At 44.2% G+C, this 16845-nt stretch overlaps 1 protein-coding gene across 1 annotated transcript in view; it reads left to right on the top strand.

Annotated features, from left to right (window-relative positions):
* Positions 1-16845, top strand: part of setbp1 (SET binding protein 1) — a 55620-nt gene that overhangs the window by 26500 nt on the left and 12275 nt on the right. The window contains exon 2 of the mRNA XM_061260839.1: positions 11598-15042. Within this exon, the coding sequence (XP_061116823.1) occupies positions 11598-15042 (3445 nt within the window). The remainder of the gene's footprint in view (positions 1-11597; positions 15043-16845) is intronic.

Below are 16845 nucleotides of genomic sequence, written 5' to 3'. Positions count from 1 at the left end.
CAGATCATCCCCTCCATGTATGTCTCAGACATGCACATTCACTTTTACTTTTTGAGATACCATAATTCACTAGACAATACAGGAATACTTGAGACAGAAATGGCAAAGTTAAGTCCTGTTGTAAATGTAGATAGGGGGACTAAACACATGCTTTGTATCTCCAGCATGGAGAAAGGATTACACTAAAATAATCTCTGTACAGTGTCCCAGGACTGTGACCCCAGTGCTTCCCATCCCAAGTGACATGATTGGCTGTGCATTCTGGGGGTGGTGGATCTCTCATTGCAGCTCGTCGAATATGGGGGGACTGGGTGGGGGGGTGTCTCTCCGACCCTTTTCTGGTTTTTAACATTAAAATCTTTCTCGGGAATTGCCTCTGTCCCACCCATACTACCAGGATGCACTTCGTCACCAGGCAGTACCTGTGTCCCACGCTCTAAGCCACACCATACCACAGCAGAGCTAGAGCCAATCCAGGCTAAAGTACAAAATGGTGGTCTATTGGCTTCTGCCACATTCATGGGAGGAGATGCATGTGCTTTTTCTGTATTTGACCCCACATAAAACATGGCATGTCGAGAAGAATTATTAAATTAATCTGCCCAGGGATGTGCTCCCCAGTGGCTAAGAAGAACAAGCTTTTTATTTCCTGAAAGGAAGCAGCATAATGAACTGTTGACTCAAGTGGTAATCGTGAGGTGAGCGCTTGCTTCCTGTTCCGGGTTAAAGGTCACTCTTCCCGCTGGCTTGTGAACAGCCCTGCCTGTTATCCATTGGGCCGTTGCGCAAGGCAAAGACACGTGTGGGCGCTGACACAGGTCGAGTAAAACAAAAGCGCAGTCTGTGTCGGCTCAGAAGGTCAGCGGGGAAAGTGTGGCTTATTGGTAACCTATCAGCTACAGCTTGTGAGCACAGTGCTAAAAAGGTCACCTCCAGCTTAGTGGGGCCTCTGAATCGAACCTTTATCCAGCGTCAGGGCACTCGGTTCATAGGGAAACAGACCTGGCTCACCGTGCTCTTTATTGTAAAACTCAACAGGGCCTTAAATTACATTATCTGTTCATTGCATTATAATACATCTCTGTAATGAGATCATCAATAATTAATCGCGTTTGATGGATGTTAATATTTTGCAGATATCCATGTTCATAACTGTATGACTCGGCAATGCTTGAACAGTATCAGTTTTATCCGGAATTGAGCTAAAATTAGTTTGATTTATTTTTTGGATTTTAGTTCGTAGGACAGAGTGCTCTGAGTGATTGGCTATAGTGGTCAGTTTCTTGGCATTGGGTAGACTTTGGACATCGTTGTGGCAGCTACAAAGTGCTGCTTTGTCTTTCGGACATGACGTCGTTCAGGTCCTGATTAGTGCGCAGTGCTTTGGTAATGCCGGTTTGAGCACTTTAAGGGACCATTAGTTTGTCTTAATTTCAGCAATCACACACAGACGTACTTCACAGAACTGAGAGCCTGCACCGTTCCATTACGGCCAATCATCAGTTATTTGAAACTAGGCATCTGATGACAAGATAATTAAATCCAGACAATTACAAGCAATAAGACATTTAACAAGAAAACTGGGCGAGTTGTTACTTCTCTTAACCAATGACCCCCAATGATTCTACCATGAAAGTAATTAAAATAGAAAAGAATAAATTGTATTCTTGCTTAAGTGCCCCTGCAACATTTAAGAATATTTCTAAATCGATTGAGCGCATAGGTTATGTGTAATTAGCGTTAGTTGATAGCATGTTGTGTGCAGAGATTCTGCACACCTGTATGTGGGTCCTACAAGTGAAGCTGGCTGAGGAGCTGAATGCTGGTCATGTGTACCAGTGTCCACCTGACCGCAGGCCAATAAAAGCCTGAAGGACCTCTTAGCGCCCTCTGACTCCATTTGCTGGCAGGCCTGTAGTGCTTAAGCAGTTCAGAGTGAAAAGCCCTTATTCAGTTTTCAGTGTTGAGGCTTTTGGCCCCTTTGAGCAGTGGGTTTCTTCAGGGGAAATACATTTTGTGATGGCATTTGTGGCCTTTAACAGTCACCATTTTTTCCCAACGTTGACTTTTTATAGGAGGCCGAACCTCAGACTATAATTTCACAGGAGAAACTTTATTACGTGATCTGATATTTGTACTTGTACAAATCAGACTCTTGCTCATGTTCTGCACACTTGGATATTTGGACAGTATTTATCGATTTATTCCCCAAAGTCATTTGCCCTGTCTGGAAGCTCTGCCCTTCACTTCCGGTTTTGGTTGAAAGGATAGTTCACTGTTCTGGGGTTGATATAATTTCAGTTTTAGTTAATTGTGTTGTTTGTCTAACATGGGAATATCCTCTTCAGATAGCTCAACTCCGGTTAATTTGTATAATTATGAATAAATGCTATACACTTCATCGGTTCCTTTTTTCAACCTCAAGAAGCATAAGGAATCATAACATTGCTGTGCAAGCTGCTTTGGTGTTATGTAAAGTGTATTTTCTACTGGCTAAGGTCCATGACTGGGACCCGGAAGGTTGGTAGGATAAGATCCATGCAGCTGTTGGGCCCTTGAGCAAGGCCCTTAACCCCACATTGGTTCAGGGTGGATTGTCCCCTGCTTAGTCTAATCTGTAACAACTGCAAGTCACTCTGGATAAAAGACTCTGCTAAATACCTGTAATGTAATGTACATAAAAACTGGGCCAATCAAAAGCATACACTAAAATTCTAATATTAAAAATACCCCAGAATATAAACTATTCCTTTACATTACAGGCTTATATCTAGGTCCTCTGTAATAAAATGAGTGGATATTCCTCCGCTTTTACACTAACAATGCCTGCATTGAACTCTCCTGCAATAACAAACACAGAAATGGCTTACTCCAGAATAAGGTTTTATTGACTTTGTGTGTGTGATTGTTTCTGCACTGCTGGGGAATGTCCAGGCCCTGTGTCCCAGCGCTCCCAGTGCTCCCAGCGTGCGATGGGTTTATTATGGACGTGTTTGGCAGGCTCCCCGTTCCCGGCCTCCTCCGACCCGTCCGCCAGGGTTCATGCTTCATTTCCCCCTGGTCTGACAGCACAACTTTAAAGTGTGTGCTTTTCCAACTGACGGGGGACTTGCGGAATGCCAAAACTGCGGAATGCCAGTTTTGGGATTAACAGTTGCCGCTTGTGTGATTCATAGACAGAAAATTGACTGCGGAGATCTGGCCCGGGGAAGGGGAGGCTTTTCGCAGCCTCTCTGCGTGTCGCTGTGCTTATTTTCATCCTCTCGTCTGTCTCCTCGAGCCGTGGCTGTGCCAGCTCGCCGCCTCTTTCGCCTGGCATCAGGAGAGCGGTGGGTTTAAAACGCGGGCAGAGCTTCCTCCCAGAATGTCTGACCGGAGCAGCAAAGCAGTACTACGAATGGAGTGACCGTGACATATTATTTGTGTATTAATTTATAAATGTATTCTTTTACATAAAACCTGTATGCTGGGGTTGCAGTTCTCTGCTGTACAGCTTTTCATCAAACCCACAATGCCACAGTATTTGCGATACACGTGTAAGTATTTTATGTGTCCGTTGATTGATATCTGTAAATGGCAGAATGGAGTGGCCAAGCGGAGTGTCGATAAACGAGACGACATTGTCTGAGGGCAGAGCGTACTCCCCAGAACACGACCATTTGTGTAAATAAGCAACAAAGATGGCCGCCTTCCCTCCCACTTGTCATTCAGTCAGCAGTGAGTGTGTTAGTTTCCCCTCCCTGTCTTTTTCCCATATTTAAGTTTGGAGAGAGAGACACAGAGGGAGGGAGAGATAGGGGGAGAGAGAGAGAGAGACTTGAGAGCGAGAGAGACAGAGAGGGAGAGAGACAGGGAGAGAGAGAGATAAGGAGAGAGACAGGGAGAAGAGGTGCAGAGGGAGAGAGTGAGAGAGAGGGAGAGAGAGGCAGAAGGAGAGAGATGGAGAGGGATAGAGGCTGGGAGGGGGGGCAGACAAAAAGCTGAATGTGTGCCAGAAGCCCAGGCGCTGCAGCAGGAGCGGGGACTGCAGTTAGATGAATATTTGCGGTGTGAAATGTTGTTTTTCTTCCCTTTTCCACAGTGCCAGGGCTGTTGTTTAGAGCGGACGTGACGAGAATCCGCAAACTCAGGTTCCACCCGAATGCTGTCATGAAATGTATCCTGGAGATTCACAAACCACCGAAAATAAATGACTGCGTTTGTGTGTCTCCTAGTACCACCCTCCCCACACACACACACACATTTAACCGCTATCCATATCTGTTGACGTAGCTGTCATCATTTTTGTTGTTGTTTTTCAGTCACTGGAATTAGTGTTCCGATCGCTCTCTGCATTTCTTGCTGAGAATCGTTACACAAACGTGGCGTTCACTCACTACGTGTCCTTTTGCTGGTCGAGTGATCACGTGCGCCAGCTACGGCGATGATGTAGTGGCTGGAGAGGCGTTACCTCTGCCAAAACCGCCATTCCTCCCCCTGGCGTGGCAGGGAGACAACATGGCCTGTGACGCAAACATTTCCATTTACCATTACACCTAAATCAGGGGTGAGCCTACACATGCTGACACCTCCATTTTTCCAGGTTTGAATGTAGAGGTGTTCTGTTTCCTTGGATCTCTGTCTTAACCTGGTATTTTTAATTGTATTTTTTACTGAAATAATAATTTGAATCATAATTTGTATTACCTTTAATGTGGTAGCTAGTATTAATTTTGACAGATTTAGATAATCTGTATGGCTGTACTGTATACAGGCCTGGCTAAGCGCAGCGCTTGCCTAACGATAGGCTGATTAAAGAAAGGCAGTGCAGTATATTCGGGGGGGCCTGGGAGGGGGGGTGCATTGTGTCTTTATTATCTCAGCTTCAAAGCCCATCAATAACTGCGTAGTTTTGCAGCCAACCCGTCCTAATGAAGGCTTTCAAACTCTTTAACAGTGTACATTCTGTTAATCAGCCGGTTCAAAAGGATGGATGAGTTAAGGCAGTGTAGTGGGATTACTCATAATTAATTAGTCAAAACAGCAACAAATACACAGCATGAGTGACACTTTCAGCAAATTGCAGTAATCATGGAGGCTAATAACGATAAGACTGGAATGAAATATTTAGACAGGGGTTTGGGACAGTGATGAATCGCACAGGGTCATGTGGGCTTGACCCTCTCAACCAATCAATCGACTGGAGTATTTTAATCATTAAGGGAAAAAAATGTGGTCTGGCTTTTGGTGTAGATTTGAAGCAAAAAAGTAATACTGTAGCACACAGTACAAAGGACAGGGCAAACCACACTACAGTGATGGCATTGCTGGCAGGTTAGGTGCTGCTAGATTTTTGAACAGATTCCAATCTATAGAATCTGACCCATTCAAGAACTTTCTCAAGAATAGTATAGATAATAGATAATAGATATTATTTTACCCTTTAGCTCATACTGTATGTACAAACAAAACTCCATGTTATCACAGTGTAGATATTTTCTGGATAGGTAGCCATGCAAATGTTCAAAATAAAATTATTGGCAAGTTATCCTCATCTACTTTATGCTTATAATACATTCACTGTACAGCTCTTTCTACATGCACTGTAAATCCATGCGTTTATATCCAAGAAAACTTCAATCGGACACAGCTGTCCTTAGTGAACCACTTACTTGAGAGCGCCTGGCGTATTCTACATGTGACAGAATTTGTGAGGGACTGAAGAGTTTGGGAAAAACCCGTCTGTTTCTTCTGGAACAGCGTGAAGTTTAGCACTGGAGGTGCCAACTATGGTCGTAGGAAATGCAGTTTCCCCTGCACATCACAGGCCATCCTGACCATCTCACTTCTGTCACTTGCCGGGGATTGTTCTGGCAAATGGCTGGTTGTTTGTTCAAGATAATGAAATGGAATACTGCAGAAAATCCATGGTCTTGAACTTACTTAAGTTTAGTGTCATACATAAGTTCTGGTGTGCACTGTGTCGTGTTGACGTCTAATTTGATGTCATGCAATGAGAAACGATTAGCCCTTTTTTCTTATTTTCTTCCACAACATCAGAAGAGTTTGTCATCCATCACAAGATGTGCTGTTTTAGATTGTGTGCTGTTCTCTACAGATACATGGTGAAATCCTGAAATTCACAAGACATAAAAAAACAACTCAATATTGCTCTGCAAAGCCAGCCGACCGTGCTGGGGATGACTCGACTGCTTCATCGAGACGAGAAGAACGAGGTTATAAATCTGTGTAAACTTGTAATACAAAGCTCGGATCCGCTGGGAGGAATCATTTATTCTTCTCCCGGAGTAGCCAGTTTAAGAGAGCAGTCAGATCAATTCAGATCAGAGTAAATTAAATATGTGGATATTATAATGAAGGCAGCTGTGAAGATGAACTCATATTCTCCATTAGTTCCTCAGAACAACAATTACGTTATCCAACCGGTGCTTACAGTCTAATATATTTAACCTCATTATTCCCTCTGTTCCAATGGGAGCAGAAATAGGCTCCCGTCTTTTTGATCTACTCATATGTGTTAGTCTGAAGACATCGCATTTTACTCCTGTTGCTTTTTCCGTTCTTAACCCTTCCACCCTTCTACATCTTCTACAGCCTCAGATTTTTTGTTTTAGTTTGGTTTTTATTCTCCTGTGTGTATTCCATTCTGCTCATCTCTCTCTCTCTCTCTCTCTCTCTCTCTCTCTCTTTTTGTTTTGTTTTGTGGTCTGACACTGATCAAAAGGTGTCCCGTGTAATTGGAGAAACCTTTTCCATATCGGGTGGAGGACACCCAACCCGGCTTTGTGTTGTCTTCGCCCAAGTGTCACATGACTTTGGGCTGCTTGGCCGCAGCGATTGTCAGACGATCCTGCCGTCCCATTCACCACAGGGGCCCTTAAACTGTCACCAGAGACTGGTGTACAAACTCTGTAATTTGACCAATTAGTACAGTGGTTATAGGGAACAGTAGTGGTGGTCAGGGTGAAGCTGACACAGATATGTTCTACCATGTGGGCCCCAATAACCTTAAGAGGATAATGTAATAGCGTAATGGCTTTCTGTGACGGATGATGACCTTTGGCTCGGAAAACAATACATTTAATTCTTTGCACAGAAAAAAAAACAGCCAGTCCTAGATTGCTTTCTTTTGGGAGAGATTCTCTAGCGCAGGGTTGAGTACAGTATACGGTACGCTGTCGGGTCACTGAGTTTATTTGTTTTAGTACTTGTCCTGGTGCTGAGGTTGCATGGGGTCGGAATATCACATGTTCAGTTCAGCTTTGTTCTAATATGTTGGAAAAACTACGCAAGAGACCTCTTTGAAGTCCCCCACTTCCCTCGCTGTTCCTGATGCCCTCTGAGTCATCTGCTTCAGGAGTCATAAATCACTGCCAGAGAAGTTTTTCTTATTTCTCCTTTTTCATTTTTTTTGTACAAACTGCCTGACAGATCATCATCATGAAAAGCGCTGTGTTGGAGAAGGATGAGGACAGACAAAAAGTGGTTTCCTGACCTGTGGCTTTATGCTTAATCAACTTCCCCTGGCCTCTTGGGTTAATTCTTCCTGAACAGTGTCCTCTGTCTTCTATTTATTTATTTATTTTTAGCATGGTTGTAGTGATTTTACTGTCCTACTGAAGTGTCGTCCTGCAGATAACCTTTGATAATGGCTGTATCAAAAAAAAGGTTATTGTTTGAAGATACCCACATGACGGCATTTATAAAATGCTGAAAATATGACAAATATACATGACTTACAAGATGTATATTTACTTATTGGGATTCATCTAAGTACTTAATTTAGATATTGTTTCACATCCAAATTGAAACAAATCAATATTTATACAGTTATCTTTCATAGATACATGCTGTTCACTTGGAGCCTGGTAGGACAAGCCTTGGTCAGTTGACACTGCCAACTAGTGAAAATGGTCTTGATTTTAATCAATGCATCAGCATAGATGGAAAAAGTACTGGTCCAAGTTCAGTCCCTTGTGGAACACCACATTTGGCACAAAGTTAAATGGATCTTTTGGGTATGAGCCAAACAAATACATTGACCTATAAAGGGGCTGTATTGAGGAGAGTGTACTGCGGTTGAATTGTGAGTTATTTTAAACAGAGCACTCGATTAAACAAACAAGGTGAGAAATGCAAACTGGATCAGTGAAGAGGGATATCTCTTTTATAACCTTGACGAGAGCAGTGTGCTTCTATAATATACACAAACAGTCACGCTCCCCGCTCGACAGGGAGGGATATTTGACCTTAAGATGTGCCGGTGTGGGCCTGGGGCCTGCGTGACGGTTAATTATAACCGTGGCTGGATGCTGTCCTGTCCCCCTGGGATGGGAACGGGCCAGTGGCCGCATGTCACACGCGGTTCGGTGATGGGCAGTGTGTTCCGGCTGCTATTTTTGGCGGCTCTGACTCACGGTTACCCTTGGTTACTGAGCACACACGTGTCCCAGCATACTGTGAGCTGCCACTCATTATATCGGAGGGTAAAAATGGAGGGCTGAAAGGAGGAGAGAAAGGAAGGTGTTCCCTGCAACTTGACGCCAGGCCCCATTCACTCTCTATGCCTGCATCATCTCGGGTGCCTTTTTTGTCTGTCTGTTCTTCTCAAAGGTGATTCTGCTGGCTGAATTTGGGCTTTCAGTCGATTTTAAACCAGCAGGATTTTGGGAAGCCTTTTCTGCCAGCTGGGCACAGGCTCTGCCAAAGCCAAGTTCTGTTTTGGGAAGATAGCAATCCCTCATTATGGGTGACTTTTGTGTTTTATTACCAGTAAGGTTTTTGTTTTCAATCGTAACCCTTCGTAATGGCTTCAGTTCTGGACATGTGGTTTCCTACAACAACAGCAACTCCAATCTGCTCGCCACAGAAAAACATGGCGCTAGGATACTTTGGAATATTGTTTACTCCTCTGTACTAAAACTCTCCTTGAGCAATCCCACTTCACTTTGTTGTTGATGAATAATTGCGTTGTTTGTTATTTGAATGCCTCAGTGGAACACAATTCTTCTCCTTGTGAAAAATGTTTTTAGCAATTGCATCACCGACGGTTTGGATATGACACAACATTCCTTTCGGATGAAGCGAGCCTTCCTATTGCTGTGGAGAAAATGCGTGTTGAAGTTCAGGAGGGATTATTATGGTAACAGCATCGACTCCACTAAGCCTTCTGGGAGCACGTTGCACAAAGCTGCCGCAGAAGGAAAGTGATAAAAACGCAGTAGCTTTGCAGTTAGTGCCAGTCATCCAACGCCTCTACCTGCCTCGCATATCAATTTGATGTAATATATTTTAAATAAGGAAATTGACATATCCAATGTGAAGGTTATGTGGTGGCTCTTGTATTGTTATTGGAGACAGGGGAAATATAAAATGGCATTTAGCTAAATTAAAGAGCTGCTGGAAGATTTGGCACACGAGGCCTGAGACTGTATCGTCTCGGCTGGGGGCAGCGGGCGAATTCCTGGCAGGATTACGGGATTAAGATTCTGAAAGGTGATGTGGTTTCTCACAGACGGAGAAATAAAAAGCGCAAGCCCTGCAGTGGGAGCTCTCCCCGTTAATGCAACTCTCGACGGCGCTCCTTTTTAATTAAACGCCACTGATTGAAAGATATTGGAGAGGTTTAGGCACTAGGAGGACTACTGAACAACCCTGCTGTAGGGACACACATACACACACCATCTCCCTCCCTCCCTCTCTTTCTTCCCTCCGTTTTTTTGCACGTTTTCCTTGGCCTTCCCCCGGACTCCTCCTAGAGCATGCTGGGAGTTTTTACTGCCAAGCGTGACTGCATAGACTGTGCACTGCAGATAAAATGTCCTGCTGCTGTCGGCTCCGAGGGGAAAGCTTAATGAGTTGTCACTCGCTGATTAGAGCTTGGAAGGAGGGGAGAGAGAGAGAGAGAGCTTGGAAGGAGGGGGGAGAGGGGAGAGGGAGATGGAGAGAGGTAGCTTGGAAGAGAGAAAGAGAGATGGAGAGAGAGCTTGGAAGGGGTGGAGAGAGATGGAGAGAGAGCTGGTAAAAGAGAAAGAGATGGAGAGAAGTACCGTAGCAGTTATATATGAAAGGAGAGATATCAGGATAGCAAGAACACTTGAGATTTAGCCTACCTTTTATCATTTACAATGTGGACTGATAGGTGGGTGGTTGATGTCAATTGGTTTTCTGGGTGGTGAACATAATTATTAAATAAAACGGTGAAAGAGTGCATGTAGAACTGACATTTCTACTTGATGGGAGCATTTTTAATGTTTCCATTACAGAGGAAATTGTGGAAAACGCACATGTTTGAAAGGCGAGCACATCTTGTAATGGTTGGCATATCATCCCTTTCCAGTTTCTGTCTTTTGCTTGTTTGCATCTCTGGCTATTAGAACAAGACGCTGGCCTGACTGGCGCCAGAGCTCAGAAGGGCTGTTATCTCTCATCATTGGTTAAGATATCCTGGAGCAAAGGCACTTTGTTTTTAGTGTTGTCTAATGCTCTTGGTGATGTCTGTGCCTAATAGATCTACAATGTTCATCTCAAGCATCTATCCTCATAAACTTGGGGAAAGGACTGTATTAATTCTCCACTGGAGAATTGTTAGTACTAACACTAGTACTAGTAATTAGCATTAGCACCCCTCTGTTTGATAATTATATCCTATATGATTTATGGAACAAGATAACTCAGTTTTTGTAAAGCCAGATGTCTTTATAAATGGTTTCTTTTAAATATTATGATACACTGCTCTGATTATTTTTTATCCGTTTTTTTCTGAGAAAACACTGCTAGCAAACTCACTTATATGCAAAGATTGTCCAGAATGTCAAACTCATAATTTTCTTGCTGCTGGTTTGAACTTATTTGTGAGGATGTGGTTGCAGAAGAAAAAAATAAAATGTTTGTGTGATTTCTTTTATACGTGCATTTAATATTTGCAGCCTGTGGGAACCCGACAACTCGATAAAAAGCCCTCTGCAAAGCTTAACCGTAACCACAGAGGCGAAATGAACACTTCAAAACGGCTTTTATGCTGCAGCCTCAGCTGCAAGGCTGCTGCAAAATGGAAGCTGACCTGTGTTGAAAAACAAAATTGCGGTTAGGCTTCAGGAGTGCCTGTAGCAGTCGGCTTTGAAAACAGGATGGCATTAAAAAAACATGCCCTCATATCAGCGCTAATCTCGCTGCTCTTGGTTAATAACATAAAAACCACAAGATCGCTTTGTACCTGTTGTGTCAGATGTGTACAGAACAGTCACGTTACAATTTACACTACAGTGGAACGGACACAGATGAATGCATATAGCAACTGTAGATGCACAAAACTCAAGATGCCATTTAACCGCTGAGTCTAGGTGACTTTAATTTTAAGGCTTGTAAAATAATGTTGATGGAACTTTAAAAATGATAAAAATGGCTTCATTTATACATTTTGAAATATTGGCTACAACTTTGCCTACATTTACCAGCAATCCACAGATATTTGACTTCATTCAGGTTTTGCTTCATTATATCATTATTCATTATAAAAATGTACTGTAAATTTCTCTATATTGTATCTTTTTCGTAGTTTTCTTATTCTAAACATGTTATTCTTTTTTTCTTTGCAGACCTATGAGAAGTGCTTCAGGTCTCCTGAACCAGAGGATAGAAGTGATCCGGTGAACTTCCTGGGAGAGTCAATGAAACCAAAGCACCTGCCCAAAAGCACTCTGAAGCACCAACTGGATTGGACAAAGACACAAGCAAGGGGGTCTACATCTACATGCCAAGGGAACATGATGGATTCCGAACCAAGAAAAGAAGCAGGCATTAATAAGAACTCTCTCCCTGATCTGACAAGCACCCACACCAAAACAACACAGCTGAAGAAGGTCTCAGAGAGCCCATCTCTCATTCATTTCACCCCTGGAATGTCCAGCCAAATCACCGGCTCACTAATTCAACCATCTTCTGTGTCTAATGGACCGCTGACCTCACAGCCGGACAGTGGTCAGATGACGGTCACTTCTTTGAACAAAGAGAGATGCTTGCAGGAAGTTGCTGAGCAAGTGTTTGGGAACATCAAGAGGAAGTACGGCCGGAAAGACTCGACGAGGACCCTGATGGCCCATGGCTCAGATCACCATTGGAGTAAAAAGCCTGAGATCGACTTTAAACCCAAAACACAGGATGAGAAGCACCCTCGAGATCCAGAGAAGGTGATAGATGGGGAGAGTGCTGGAAAGAGTGCAGAAGGAGACAGTGAGATTCTGCCGAGATCCCTTCCTCTGCCGATGGATGAATCTAAAGTGCACCCGGGGAGAAAGAGAAGATATCGACGATCACTTAAAGATCAAATGCCTTTAGAGGATTTAGCAGAGGAGACACTGACCTCTGAAATCACAGAGAAGGCCGAAAGAGGTTTTACAGAGCCAAAAGCACCCAGCAAGATGGAGTCAAGGGTAGCAAAATCTGTGGTGGAGAGACAGCCAGATGTGGAGCAAGTGGCAGCAGTAACTGCGGCCGATCTTGCTGGGATCTGTCCAAATAGGCCAAGGAAGAACCCAGTGGGAAGGCCCAGAACAGTCCAGTCCCATCCAGGAAAGCAAGAGGCTCTGAAGCAGCAGACACTAAAGGGAAGGTGGTCATATCTGAAGTCCAAAACCTCCTCTCACCAGAAAGACAACAGTGGTCCAACATCGGCTGTCCCAGAGCCTCCTTCCGCCTATCCCATCACACCCTCCAGCCCGCTCTACACCAACACCGACAGCCTGACCGTCATCACACCTGTCAAAAAGAAGCGGGGCCGACCCAAGAAACAGCCTCTGCTTACAGTCGAAACCATTCACGAGGGAACGTCTACCAGCCCTGTGAGCCCCATAGCCAGGGAATCATCTGGAACTGTGAAGAAACGAAGGAAGAGGCGTAATTTAGCAAAATTGGTACAAATGACTACAATCAATGCAGCCCCAAGTAAACAACTGAAGCTCAATAAAAAAACAGGCTATGCTGGTGTCCTGGACAAGAAGACCATTCAGACGGTCAACAAGATGAAATTGGTTACAATGCAGAACATCTTGAATGAAATTTGGTCATGTTCTACTAAAAGCAACCTAGGACTAAAGTCTATGGCTCCCATGTCAAATGCAGTTTCAACTATGGCATCGACAATTGAGGCCCGGCTGGGCAAGCAGATCAATGTTAGTAAGAGAGGAACGATATACATTGGCAAGAAGAGGGGTAGAAAGCCAAGAGCCGACATGAAGGTCCAGCAAGATGAGCACAAAGCCAGTGAGAAGCACCCCGTGCCTGTTTCTAGCCAGTATGAGAACCTTGTAGTGCCTTCTAATCCACCAACTACAGCCGCGATGCCTTCTCCCCGGGCTATGCAGCCGCTCTCTGTCCAAGCTGCAGGAGCTAGCGGGATGCTAGGCCCCGCCGCAGCAGATACCAGCCTGCAGGACCTGAAGACCATGCCAAATCTGCAGCCCATCAGTGCGTTGCCCACAAAAGCTCCCAAGGGCTTGCACAGCAGCAACTGGAAGCTCTCTCCTCCACGGCTCATGGCCAATTCGCCTTCTCATCTCTCCGAGGTGGCATCTCTCAAAGAGGTCACCTTGTCCCCTGTGAGCGAGTCCCACAGTGAGGAAACGATTCCAAGTGACAGCGGGATCGGCACGGACAACAACAGCACGTCTGATCAAACAGAGAAAGGTCCAGCGTCCCGCAGGAGGTACTCTTTTGACTTCTGCGGCCTGGATGCCTCTGATGTTGCTGCGTTGGAGGCAAGGAACAAAGCCATGAGAGGGCACTGTCCGAAGCACGTCACCACAGTGGCTGTGGAGAATTTCCTCACCCAGGAGAGCCTGAAGAAGCAGAAGCATCGCCGAAAGCGTAAGGGTCTTCAGAGCCGGGATGACATTCAGTTTCTGGCCGACCTCGAGGAGCTTATCGGAAAGTTCCAGGTCTTCCGAATCTCTCATCGCAGCTACAACTTTTACCATGAGAATTCGTATCCAAGCATCTTCCGGATCAACTTTGACCACTACTACCCTATGCCGTACTTTCCTTACGACCCTCTGCACTATCTTCGCAGGAATTCGGAAATTAAGTCAAAGAGGAGACGCGGTAGGCCGGCCAAAGCCAATGAGCCAATGACGAAGATGCCTTTCATTCAAGGGTTTGGCTACCCGATTCCCAGCGGCAATTACTATGCACCCTACGCAATGCCTTATACGTCGATGCCTATTGCCACCAGTATGATGAACCTGGGCTATTATGGTCAGTATCCAGCTCCGGTGTACTTGTCCCATGCCGTTGGATCAGCAAGTTCTCCATTCATGAGGCCAGCAGTCCCCCCACCCCAGTTCCATCCTGGTGCCCATATGAAGTTGGCAGCTGCTGCCGCTAAACACAAAACCAAGCATGGTTCCCACCAGATGCCGGCAGCTGGAATGGATAATGCTGAGCCCACCTTGGTGCCTCTCAAAGGTGGCACCAGCAGCTTGCCAAGTGTACGGCTCCACAAACGCAAACACAAACACAAGCACAAACACAAGGAGGATGAGCTCTGCAGTCCCCAGAGGGAAGACTTGGGTGGGCTCTTCAGCGGGGCGAAGAAGCCTGGCATCCTGGGCCTTCTGAACGAACGGCAGGAGGTATCAGACAAAGAGCCCTCCCTGACTAAGCTGAAAGACAAGCAGCGGATTCAGCAAAGCACAGACATGCTGTCGAGAAGCTCTCGGAACATCTTCGAAGTGGACACCCTCTCCACTCTGTCCCTGTCCGATCCGCAGCAGTGCAAGCGCTCCCGCGACCTCGGAGACACAATGGGGAACCTCCATGCCGCCTGCACCCGCCGACACTCCGAAAGCCTGCGGTCCCGACACGAGTTGCCCCCAGAGCTGTTCGGGGGGATGCAGCCTCCTCGAGAGGAAGAATCCGCCGTACGTGGCAGGAGGCGGAGCTTGGAGAGCTTTGGGATGTACAGGGAACAAAATGTGGTGCCGTTCCAAAACGTCAGGAGGGAGACGGCACAGCAGATATTCCACTGCCCAAGTCCTTCGTTGGCAGGTAAGAGTTTCAAGCTGTATGTGACTAATTAATTAAGGGTCTTTCTTGGCATACAATCACTTAGTATCCGCCTACCTTATGATATTATTTATGCTTGAGTAGAGATTTTTGGGGAGAGCAACGGCATTTTATATTTCTACAGTTTTTTTATAACAAAAAAGTTGTTAAAAAAAATACTTTCTTTTTATACATTCAGCGTTTTGTGTTTCTACAGACATTTTTTAAGGCTAGAAAAGTTGGAATGAATGTGTGCGTATTTAATACATTCCGCATTTTGTATTCAGTACATCTGGCGGAGAAAATGTAATGCATGGATGAAGACTACTATAATTCACGTATTTTCTCCTCTCCTCCCATTTTGCCTTTGCCTGCCAATGGTCTTCGCAGAGATATATTATTCACACATTTTGATTTATTTTCTACAGACATGCAATAAAAAAACCTCTCCTTGTGTTAAAAGAACTGGATAGCAGCCAGGAGTTTAATGAATCCGGCCTACTCCACTGAAGGGGAAATGGAAGCCCTGGGCTTAGTTAGATTACATCCCACTCCCTGGGGGAACGGGCGTGGGGGGGTGAGTCATATCCCCCCTAACCCCCTCCCCTATCCACCTCCACGACTTACTGATATGCTTGGCAGATCATGCTTGGCACAATTAAAATGCACACAAACACTTAAAATACAGATTTTATATTCTGTTTAACCATTTACACGTAGCTGTAAGTTTGTTCTTGTTTCCATTTTGTTAAATAATTTGACCCTGAAATAATGATTTATTTTTTCCCCGGGTGTCATGTATTTATCGTGTCCATAAAAACGCATGTAATTCCCAATGCAACTTGATAGCAATTTTTTAATGTGATGATTTACATAAATCAAGGTCATTTTAGTTTTTGCAGAATTGCATTTTAAAAACGTGGAACCCAAAACCTCACTCAACAAAATACAATTTTCAGTGTACCTTCAACAAAACATGCTGCAATATTGTAGCAAACAAACATCTCAAAGCCACTCTTAAAAAAATAAATACATTCTTGTGAACATATCATTCATCCTTGGAGAATGTTTTGAGTTGGCTGTGATGTAACGCTGTTGGAAGACTCTTGGATTCTTACTACAAAGAATCTGTTTGTTTTTAATGGAGTTAGGAGTGAGGAATGTTAAATAAGCTGTAAGATGGTTTCCTCCAGAGGGTCTCTAGTTGAGGGGAGATGTGCATCGTGAGAATTCAGTGGGGAGAAAAAAACACATGGGGCATGAAGCATAGGAGGTCCTAAACATTAATACTTTAGGATGCACTGTGGTTATGCTTTTGGTTTGTGAAGTGAAGTCTTTGTGGCTTCGATTACAACTTTCAGTTTTCCCAGAATAATATATTTATAGATGTAGTACATGTATGTATATGTGTAGTCTAACTGGCCAAGATAAATTACTGCTCTCTCTCTGTGGTTTATTATATATATATATAAGTTAAATAATCAGCATCAAATATCTGTTCTAGAATAATACTTTCAGATGGATTGCATAGACTTGTTTCACGTAATAATTGTGTTAGTAATACCATAAACAAGGCAGTTAGCTGTTGGAGGATACTGGATGGTGTATTTTTAGTAACTTATTGATCAGATAGAAAAAATAATTATCTGCTGAGCAGTCCTTTCAGAATGTAATAGAACATGCATGTAGTTGTAGTTTATGCAGTGCAAAGTTACCATATTACAGTCATATTAATATTTTAGTTTATGCCATGCAAAGTTACCATATTACAGTCATATTAATATAATATTTTATGGATGGTCAGTG

The sequence above is a fragment of the Conger conger genome, chromosome 11, assembly GCF_963514075.1.
Source record: "Conger conger chromosome 11, fConCon1.1, whole genome shotgun sequence".
NCBI lineage: Eukaryota > Metazoa > Chordata > Actinopteri > Anguilliformes > Congridae > Conger > Conger conger.
Note: the sequence above shows the minus strand (reverse complement) of the source record. Positions and strands in the feature narration are given on the sequence as shown.